At 39.1% G+C, this 10,803-nt stretch overlaps 1 protein-coding gene across 1 annotated transcript in view; it reads left to right on the top strand.

The window, feature by feature from the left end:
- Window positions 1-4,075: 4,075 nt before the first annotated feature.
- The window catches only part of LOC102895660 (T-cell surface glycoprotein CD1c), a 7,178-nt gene continuing 450 nt past the window's right edge, over window positions 4,076-10,803 (top strand). The window contains 4 exon segments of the mRNA XM_025047565.1: window positions 4,076-4,196; window positions 9,926-10,132; window positions 10,334-10,360; window positions 10,363-10,611. Of these exon segments, the coding sequence (XP_024903333.1) occupies window positions 4,076-4,196; window positions 9,926-10,132; window positions 10,334-10,360; window positions 10,363-10,611 (604 nt within the window).

Raw genomic sequence — 10,803 nt, 5'->3', positions numbered from 1 at the left:
TATACCTGTTTGTGTCTATCTATATACGTATATTATAAGTGTGAGATAATTTTAACTTTGCACGGTCTTGTTAAAACTAATTTAAAGGCAAGTGCTTGTAAGAATTGGGTATTCTAAAATCCTCAGATATTTAGAAACTAACAAATACTTTTCAAGTGCCTTTGATCTATGATCAATTCTCAGTAAATAAAAGCTAGCTTATGAGGGGGAAAAATGGAGTAGATGATAGAGGTTCTGTTCATCTCTCTGGTGACTAAATCAAAATGTAATGGAAACAAGGAGTAAACACCAAGGAAAAATCGCCCGAGATCTAGAACAAGCCATATAACTAGGGAGAAATCCCATGTGTGTGTCCTAGGCTTGGCTGGTCCCAGGTCTGGCTGTGATCCAGGTTTGAGGCTAAGATTAGGACCTTGGATTTAGAATAGTAGGGTGCCTGTGCCTAAAATATGTAAACATAATTTAGCTTATTATATCACACATGTGTGGCTGAATGCCACTATTGTACTCTGATATGTATGGAGCCATGCGGTCCCCTCAGGAGCAAGAGAGGGGCACAAGAAAGGGGAACAGAAGAAGAGCAGAAGCAGAAGCATGTTCCTTACAATAGAACAGCACTTCTCGGAACAGAAGTGCACTCCCCACAATAAAGTTGATGCCTGCCATTTCATTCTCATGTCAGCCTCTTGTACATTCTTACAACTGGACATCTCACCAACAAAACCTTCCCTTCTTGATCAGCTCAGCACTGACACCCCGCAATGGCAGAAGGTAGGACAGGGCGAGGATGCGAGGCTGCCTGGTCAGAGTGGCTGAGTGGGATGGAGGGTGGCAGTGGCAGTTGGAAGTGGCAGCCAGCAGCTGCAGACGTCAGCTGCGAATGCCTATTAAAGGAGCCATACCTATGAGCAGTCTTGCGTGGTGCCGGACCTGCTTGCTCTATGCACCAGTGCTGGTTTGGCCATCTTCAGGGGGCACCAGGGACTTACGGGGAGATGCTAAGTTGTCAGAGTGAGGGTCAGGATGAGACTCGCTAGGTACAGAAGTGCCGGTGATATCTCTTGTTTCTCTGTTGAGCCTTCCTCGATCCCAGTGCAAGGACACAGAGCCGCCATAGCCATAATGTCATCAAACTGGATAACAGAGGTCACTCCATCCAGAGGATTCCCTGAAACTCTGCCTCCCACAACTTGCAGCCCCACCCAAGTCGCATCCAGGTACATACTTAGTGAGTTAAGTGCTCCTTGCTGAGCAGCACCTTGACTCACACTGGTTGCAGCTGGCCTCCGTTTGTGGTGTGGCCTTTTGAGGCAACTATAAGTACAGCATCTGTGGATTGCTTGCTGAATCTTAACAGTGGCTCTGGAGAGGCAGAGGCTTGGGCTAAGTTTGGCCTGCAGCTGAACCCTTCTCAATTCTGTGCCGCTGAACACCTACTACACAAGTCCACACTAATAAGACTGAGAGACTTAGGAGCTTTGCTTAGTACATAGAAACAGACATGGAAAAGCAGCCAACATGGGAAGACAAAGAAGCAGAAACCGTATGAGAGAACAGAACAGAAATCCAGAAATAATGGAGTCAAGCAATCTAACAGATGTAGAGTTCAAAACACTGGTTATAAAGATGCTCAATGAATTTTTGGGAAGTAAAGATAAAATCAACAAAGAGATACAAAACATAAAAATGGAAATGGAAATCATAAAAGGTAACCAGTCTGAAATGAAGAGTACCTCATCTTAGATGAGAAGCACATTAAATGGAATAAACAAAGTGAATAAACAAAAGGATTAAATGACCTATACAGAAGATGGGAAAGCTAAGGACACTTGATCAGAATGGTAAGAAAAAAGAAGCCATGACTATAATAATTTAAGGAGCTGATGGAAGACCATTAATGGTAAAAATATCCATCTCATCGATGTACCAGTAGGAAAACAAGATGTTGAACAGCTAAACAAGAAGAAACAATGATGGTAAAATTCCCTAACCTGGTGACGGAAATAAACATACAAGTCCAGGAAGGACAGAGAATCCCCCAAACCAGGAATCCAAAGACGCTGACACCAAGATACATCATAATTAAAATGTCAAAGGTTAGGTACAAAGAGAGAATCTTAAAAGCAACTAGAGAAAAGCAGATAGCTACCTACAAGGGAGCAACCATAAGACTGGTAGCTGGTTTCTCAAAAGAAACTATGCAGGACAGAAAGGCTTGGCACAAAATATTCGATGTGATAAAGACCCAGGATCTACAACCAAAAATCCTTCATCCAGATAAACTATAATTTAGAGTGGAAGAACAGATAAAGAGCTTCCCAGACAAAAACAAGCTAAAGGAATTTATCACCACCAAGGCAGTATTACGGGAAATGTTGGAGAGACTTAAGAAAAAAAAAAAGTATCAAAAAACAGTAATTAAGAATGGTAACAAATATGTTCCTATCAATAAGTACATTGAATGGAAAAAAAAAATTAAGTGCTCCAATTAAAAGAGAGAGTGGCTGAATGGATAAGAAAACATCTCTACATGCTGCCTACAAGAGACTCACTTCAGATTAAAAGACACACACAGACCAAAAGGAAGGGGATGGAAGAAGATACTGCCTTGATGGGCCTAGAAAATATTTAAGTCAGAGAGAGAAAGATAAACACCATATTATTTCACTTATATGCGGAATCTAAAAAACAAAAAGAACAAACTAATCAAAAACAGATACACAAATATAGTGGACAATTTGGTGACAGACAGAGGGGAAGTGGGGTTGTGGGGTTGGGAGAATGGAGTGAAGGGTTAAATACATACAAATTAGTTGGTGATGGATGGCCATGGAGATAGGGAGCACAGCATAGGGAATGCAGTTAGCATTAATATGTTGGGTAGGAGGAGGGCCAGGGGAGGGAGGGAGCAACTGGAGGAATTGTTTTATGAACTATATAGATGTCTAACCAATGTATTAATGTATTAATTTAAATTAATAAATAAATTATAAATAGAATTAAAAAATAAAAAATTAGCTTAAGTATGTTGGTTAAGTAAAACAGACATGTCTTAATTTTGCCTGGGTTTTACAAAAGTAAGTTCATGTAATAATTGATATTTATATCTATTAAAGATGTTTCTAGAAGTTATAAATATCCAAGGTAAAGAATGCTAAATGATTACTTCTTAGTTTTCATTAGACAGTGAGGTTTTAAATGTTGAAATCTCAACATATGTAGGAATAACTTTGTGGTGTTCCAGAAGGGTCCCTGTAACACCTCAAGATGTAACCAGAGAACTCAGACCCCCAGCGACGAGGTTCTTGTCTTATGTCTTAAGAAAGAATTTAAGGGAAAGACAGACAGCAGGCAGGAAAGCCTAAGGTTTATTAAAGTGAAAGTACACACTCAAAAGGAGGATGCAAGGAGAGAGAGAGAGAGAGAGAGAGAGAGAGAGAGAGAGAGAGAGAGAGAGAGAGAGAGCGCGAGCGAGCGAGCGAGAGAGAAGTATGTCTCCACTACGGGCTTTTGTTCTTGGGGCAGAGCACAGAAATGTATTGACTTAAACTTGTTGTCTCCTCTCAGTAGGTGGGAGCTTTATTCCTCACTTCTTATTTCTTATATGGTATTTTCGGAATAGTCATGGCAATAGGTACATGTTGGAACTGCAGTATTTGCAATGTGGATGAGATAATAATATTAGAATTAGTCAAAGGTCATGACTTAGCTAAAAATGTCATCTAAACAGGAAGAGACCACTTTTGGCTTATCTCCCCTTGTCGGAGCTAAAATAAGGGGAAGTCTGAAGAAAGGAAAAAAAAAATCTAGAGCCATATCTTGGAGGGAGAGGGGACATCTCTATGCTAACTATCCTGCTTCAAAAAGATTTGAAATTGCATGGGAAGCATTGTAAAAATAAGTGATGAAAACTTCTAGGGTATATTGTATAGGTGAAAAATAGTTGTGATTTAAACAAATAGTTGGGGCTATGAGAAACCCAAGACAATAGCTTGATTCTTCCCTGCTCCCAGGGTCCCCATTTTTTGCTTTTTACATTTCTTTATGTGTCATAGTGCATATAAGTTGGACTTAGATGAAGGAACTTGTAAGTGATATTTTTGAAAAGGAACATCTTACACTGTTAACAAGGTTTGATAGAGTCACTTCAAGAAAATTCCAAGTTGGTGACCAGTTCCTTCCACAGCCAATGTGCGGTAGGAATTTATGATTAGGTCACCCTATGATGTTACTTTCTGTAGACTCCCTTTTTTATCCATAATAAATCAAAATTATAGTGAACACAGATCACGTCAAAGAATGTTAAAGTTAAAGTGGAATTAGAGAATATCAAGTTCTTTTAATCCAGTCATTCTTATAATGCGGGAAACGGAGACCTGAAATGATGATCTATACATTTTAGTAAATGGTTGATCTAGGAGTTTATCTTTGCTCTCAGGATGGGACTCTTTCCACTGTTGTAAATATGATATGTAGGAGGATACAGAATAAAGGGAGGGACTGGTGTTGGAAACCAAAAAGGGGAGAGATAAACTTGAAGAAGGGATGATGGGGAAATGAAAAACACTGTAAAATGCATGTGGTTGTGGGAGGCAGTGGGGTTTCTCAAATAGGGAAGTGGGCAGAGGGCAAGATTTCTGTTGGCAGAAAGGCGGATGATAGAGCATATGACTATGCCATCGGAGTTCTAAAGAGTTCTCTCTAGAGGAACAAAAATCACCCACTGAAGTGAACTTGGGGGAGTGCCAGATAAAACCCAAGCAAAGGTAAACATGAGGATGCCTGTGGCCTGATCACCTATGGGACAAAAAGCAGGAGCCTGGGGAAGACTGGTAACAGAGGAAGAGCACTGGGCTCCCTCAGAATGGCCAGGATAGTCTAGTCAAGCTGGATTCTAATAATAGGATTCTCCATCCATCTCAGATTATTCTTTTTCAGATTGTATTTGTTTACAGGGCTTATATAATCGGCTCCTTCCCTTATTACATTTTATATAAATTTCAGATTCTTGGATCTATGTTCATAAATATTCTTTGGTACAAATAGTCTGTCAGTTTCCCTTTTTTCACAAAGCCAGTTTTATCCCACATCCCTTTTTGTTGAGGATTGAGTTATATGAGCCTTTGTGTATAAAAATGACATACTTAGGAGTTTGGATTATTTTTCATAAAACAAATTGAAGTGTTTTAAGCATGAGCTTGACATGATGCGGTTTAAATTTTATGTAGCAATTCTGAAGCAGGGTGCTGAATAGATATGGAGAGCATTTGGATTGCAATGTACAGCTAAAGGCAGTAATCCAGGTCACACATAATGTTGACGTAAGAAATGTCAAACTTATAGAGAATTTTATGGGAGTTTATTTGAACCAAACTGACTACACATGCTGGAAAGCAAGATCTCAAATACTCCAGAGAATAATAGTTTTGCAACTTCTCTTACGCATTTGAAATTAAGGAAGATTACATAGAGATAAGAGAAAGCAAGTTTGGGTTTGAATTACAGGATAGTTAATAAAATGATGTGCTCTCTTGAGGGTGGGTACACTTAATTTCAAAGGTGTGTTAACATAGATACACAGAAACTATGGACAGGGCTTGCTTAAAGGAAATATAAACCTTTTGCTAAAAATTCATATGCCTGGGATGTGATTACCCACCATGACCTGCCCAGTTAGAAATTTATGATCCAATCACCCTGTGAGGTTACTTTACAACTTTTTTCATCCACAACAAAATGTCAGTGAGGATAAAGAGGAGAGATATTTAACAAATTAAAGAGAAAAATAAAATGGTGACATAGTAACTGTGTGGAGTAAAGGAGAGGTAAGTTTCCAAAGAATGAGGTTTTTTAGGTTTCTGCTTAGATAATTGCATGGATATTGGCAGAGCATGGGATGAAGCTGTTATCTATTTTTCTAGTTTCACCGAAGTTTTTTTCTGTCACCACATATTTTATCTTTTTTTATCCTATCTACCTCTTACGCCATATTCTTTTCCATGAAAATAGAGTGAAATAGCTCAGTAGTGAGTACAGGAGAGAACATACATATATAATTTGGTTTGTAGTACAAGCTTTCTTCATGGCTTGAGATAGTTGCCTTCTTGATATGTCCTCACATGACTTTTCCTCAATGCATGTGGAGAGAGAGAGAAAGACAGAGAGAGAGAGAGAGGGAGAGAGCACGTAGAGAGAGTCAGGGAGCAAGGAGAGAGTGATGAAGACAGAGAGAGGTAGAGAGGGAGAGAGAGACAGATAGAGACAGTGAGAGAGAGACAGAGAGAAACAGAGAAAGAGAGACAGAGAGGCAGAGAGAGAGAGAAGAGAAAGCTCACTCTGTGATGTCTCGTCTTATAAAGTCCCACTCTTAGGACCTCATTTAACCTTGATTACTTTCTTAGAGGCCCCATCTCCAAATCCAGCCACAATGTGGATTAGGGCTTCAACATATGAATTTTGGGGGAACATAAATAATAAGTTTTTAACAGTAAGACTACTTCATTTGGAGTTCAATACCAGCAACATTACTGGCATTACACACTTAATGGAAATTCCTTAGAAGCTTTTTCGAGAAGTTATGCAAAGTTGACAATTTGATCCATATATCTTATACTCTGTATCTTTATTTCACTTGTTTCTGAATTCAGGAGCAAGGAGTTCTATAACATTAATCAGCATAGATAGGTTAATATTGCAGTTATAAGTAAACTTGAGCATATTAGAGGTTAAACGCAGCACATTTTATTTCTCATGCAAGCAAACTCCATGCAGATCAGTAATTCCTTCTCTGTCTTGAAGCTCTGCCATCTGGAATAGGTGACTTCCAAGCTGGCACTGCAGGCAAGATGATCAAATGTGATATTTTACAGAGTCAGGCCTGGGTGACTGATATCTCCAGCAGAGCATACTCCATTGCCCAGTACTCAGTTACAAGAGAGTAGAGGATTATGTTTTTCCTATAGGCCCGCAGAGGGGAAAATGTGATAAATATATAACAGTACATCAGCTATACCTTCCTAAACTATAAACTAGGATTTTGCCATTGACAAGGAGATTCAGGCAAAGATGAGATCTGGTGCTTGTGAGTGACGTAGGTGGGGCATAAACTGTGTGTTGTTGTTCAATGTGCGTGTAGCTCATAGAAATTACCAAATATCTGTGGCCATAATAGAAAGAGCTCATTAAGTGTAACTTTCAGCCTCATTATTAATGTTGACAAATATGAAAGAGAAATAATGTTACAAATGGGGTTTTAAATAACTGCTTCTTGCATTCAGTAATTACTTAAAGTTTTAAAGAGATATTATAATAATAATCATAAGGCCTAGGTATTAAAAAGATTTTGTGTTTACGTATTCACACACATTAACCAGTCAGAACCATTGACAAATCACCAACTACTTCTCAAGTCAACGACTTAAACTAAAATATTAACGACCGTTACCTCTTTTTGACAATGCGTTTTTATCTGATCACAAAATTTAACTTAAATATGGTTGTTTAATGTCTCCCCTTGTATCTCTTGAAAAGTTGAATTTTCTAACTTCCAGTTGTACTCTGCACAGAAGTTTACCTCTTTGGTTGAAAAGCATGCTGCTCTTCTGAGACTTCCAATTATGAAAACCTCAAGGGTTAAGCAGTAAAAATGTCTTCCTGGAAAACATTGTTCTGAACAGGCTTGTATCTGGAATTCTAGACACAGAAATGGCAATCACCATAATACATTTTAATTCTTGGTTTACATATACTTTTGTAGCTTGAAGCTCCTTGATAGAAGTGAATACATTGCAAATTATGTTATGTTAATATATTTACTAAGATACTTGGTACCAAGCATGTGTTGAGGGATTTTTTGGTGAGTGAATATATAAATTAAACTCACTAGGAGGGCTTATTCTTTATATATGTGTGTGGTTTTATGAACTCTGGCATGCCTGCAATTTTATCTCTAAGGATAATGAAGAGCTGGCTATAGTTTATACAGTTGCATGGGGAAATCATAGGAGACGTGAAAAAGCAAATTCTCCAATATATAAATAAGCCAGCGAGAGTCAAGAAATGAGAAAGGTGGAGGAATAATGGTTGAATGGCAAAGAGAATACTTTGAGGGTATTCAAAGGGGGAGAAATAGAATGGAGTGCCCAGAAGAGGGGACATAATGGAGCCTGGAGGTAGAGTTGAGTGAAGAAATTTGTAGAATTGTGATCTGTTCAAACAAGCAGTGTCCAGGGAAGCCATGCCATTTCTCTCTCTCTCTCTTCTTTTTTTTTTTTTTTTTGTTTTAGAGATGAGATGCAAGTCTCAGAGAGGTGAAGTGACCTTTCAATGTCACACACAACTTTGCCCATGACAGTTGACGAGGGGAAATAGAAAGGGTGAAGGCTAGTGATACGAACAACAGCTGAAATCAGACAGGAGAGAATAACCTTAGTCAGAGCTGGAGAGGAAATGAAAGATCAAGTAGGAGGCCCAAGGTGGAGGGAAGCAGCAGATTTTCTTTGTTGAAGTCAGTGGTTGGTGGGGAGGTTTCTGTTGTTGGAAGGAAGAAGTCAGAATTCAGAGTTTCTGAGGGATAAGTTTGCTGAAAACAGAAAGGAAAAAAGAAACATCTGCAAATGGCATGCTGTTTTTGCAACCTGCAATGTTAACTGTTCTGTCAGGTGGTGACAATGCAGACGCTAAGAACATCTCTCAGGAGGCCCAGATGGTGAACTTTCCCAAGATGCATCTGGATTTCAAGGATGCCAGAGTGCTTACAATCTGAGGAGTCCTGTCTCTAGGTCCAGTTTACACTTTGAAAGATGGTAGTAGAGAATGGAGTTCTGTCTCAGGAAAATATTATTGTTAAAGTAATCATTATGTTTCTCTCCCTCTCTACTAACTGGTTAATTTTCTATTTTCTCTCCTCCCTGTTTGCCTAAACAGTCAAACAAACAAACAAACAAAACCTAACCTACCACTCATAGTGGTCCAGGAACACATCTCATTCCATCTCATCCAGATCTCATCCTTTGCCAACCATTCCAAGGCACAAAATCAGGGCTTGCATTGGCTAAAAGAGCTGCAAACTCATGGCTGGGAAAGCAAAAATGGCACAATAATTTTCCTGCACACCTGTTTCAAGGATAACTTCAGCAATGAGGAGCTGATAGACTTGGAGCTGTTATTTCATGTCTACTTCATTGGATTAACTCAGAATTCAGAGATTTAAGACTACACCAGTCAATTACAATTTGAATATAAGTTCAACCCACTCAATTAGGGGATTCTCTAAAAGGTTTTATTTGTGGGAAACATTCTCACACCTTTGTGGGTCATTTCCCATTATTCCTATCCCACCATAAAAATTGTCATGCATAAATTTCTTGGGGGTTATTTCAGATGTGGACTCCTCAGGATCTTGTAGACTCTTTCTTCTTCTGGCTGTTCTTTTCTTGTGCTTTAAAAATATCTTTCCACATGGTCCCCCTTCTATGGCCTAAAACACAGAGTCACTCAGTTTTACCACTCTGTGCTTGAAATCTGATCTCTTAAAATTGTCCCTTAAAATCTGATCTTTCTCCATTCAGTTTCCCTCACATGGGTTTCTCTAACTGCCCCCCCTCCCAGCTTATATCATGCACCTCCCTATCATTTCCCCAAACTTCTTCAAATTTATCTCTTATACCCCCTTCCCCATCTCACTAATTTTTTTCTTTTTCTTTTTTTCCTGATCAAATACATCTTTGGCTCAACTCACACTCATATAAAACTTTCTTCTTGTTCCACTTATTTATTAGACCCTAGGTTCTTATATAGTTTCTCTCATGTTTTTCATTAATTGTTTTTTTTTTCTTCTTTCTCCCTTTTCCCGAATCTCTTTAAATTACAGGTGACAGCGAGCTATAAGCTGCATTGTAGAGACCCTGCAAAAGACTTCTTTCAGGGTCTCTAGATTCCTTGAGTTTCCAAAACATGTCATGGGTACCATCTCCAGAGGTTTAGAGTAGAGCCCAGATTGTCTGCTATCTAATCAATCAGTATTAAAGCATCAAAGAAACAGTGCATGGGCTCATCGGAAACATCTGCCCCCAATTTGTCTTGGGTCTCCCCTATGCGGAAAAGATGGATATCCAGAGACAAGTTTAGTTCAGCCCCTTCCTCTAAGACTTTTATATACAAGTCTTGCCCCTTTCCATCACTTCCTTCAAAGTTAGGAAAAGGAAGAATTCAAGAGGGAGTGGGTTTGCTGGGAAAAATGTTTCTAAATAAAGCTAATATGTGTATATTAATGAGATAATTTGCCCCTAAGTTGTTTGAGTCTTTATCTAAATACTTGTTATGCCCTCTACAGTGAAGCCAGAGGCCTGGCTATCTAGTAGTCACATCCTTGGTCTAGCCAGCTGTTGCTGATTTGTCATGTCTCCAGCTTCTACTCAAAGCCTATTTGGGTGATGTGGATGTGGGGTGAACAGGAGCAATCAGGCACTCAGCAAGGTGATGTCTCACCTAATAATGATGGGACATGGTATCTTCATGAGATCCTGGTTGTAGAGGCTGAAGAGACAGCTGGTTTGACTTGCCAAGTGAGACACAGCAGTCTAGGAGACCAAGACATCATTCTCTACTGGTGTAAGTAAGATTGAATCTGTAAGTGTGAGAAGGTAGTTCTTCAGCTTAGAAGGTAGTGCAGAGAAAAGTTTCATGATGCCAGAACTAGGTGAGAGAGATATCAAGAAGAAAGGAATACAGGTGATTCCAGAAATGTAGAAATAAAACACAAAAGACATTCAGATGTAAGATATTTAGGGGGAGATGAAGAAG

This window comes from Pteropus alecto, unplaced genomic scaffold (assembly GCF_000325575.1).
Source record: "Pteropus alecto unplaced genomic scaffold, ASM32557v1 scaffold355, whole genome shotgun sequence".
Classification (NCBI taxonomy): Eukaryota; Metazoa; Chordata; class Mammalia; order Chiroptera; family Pteropodidae; genus Pteropus; species Pteropus alecto.
This window is presented reverse-complemented; position numbering and strand designations above follow the sequence as displayed.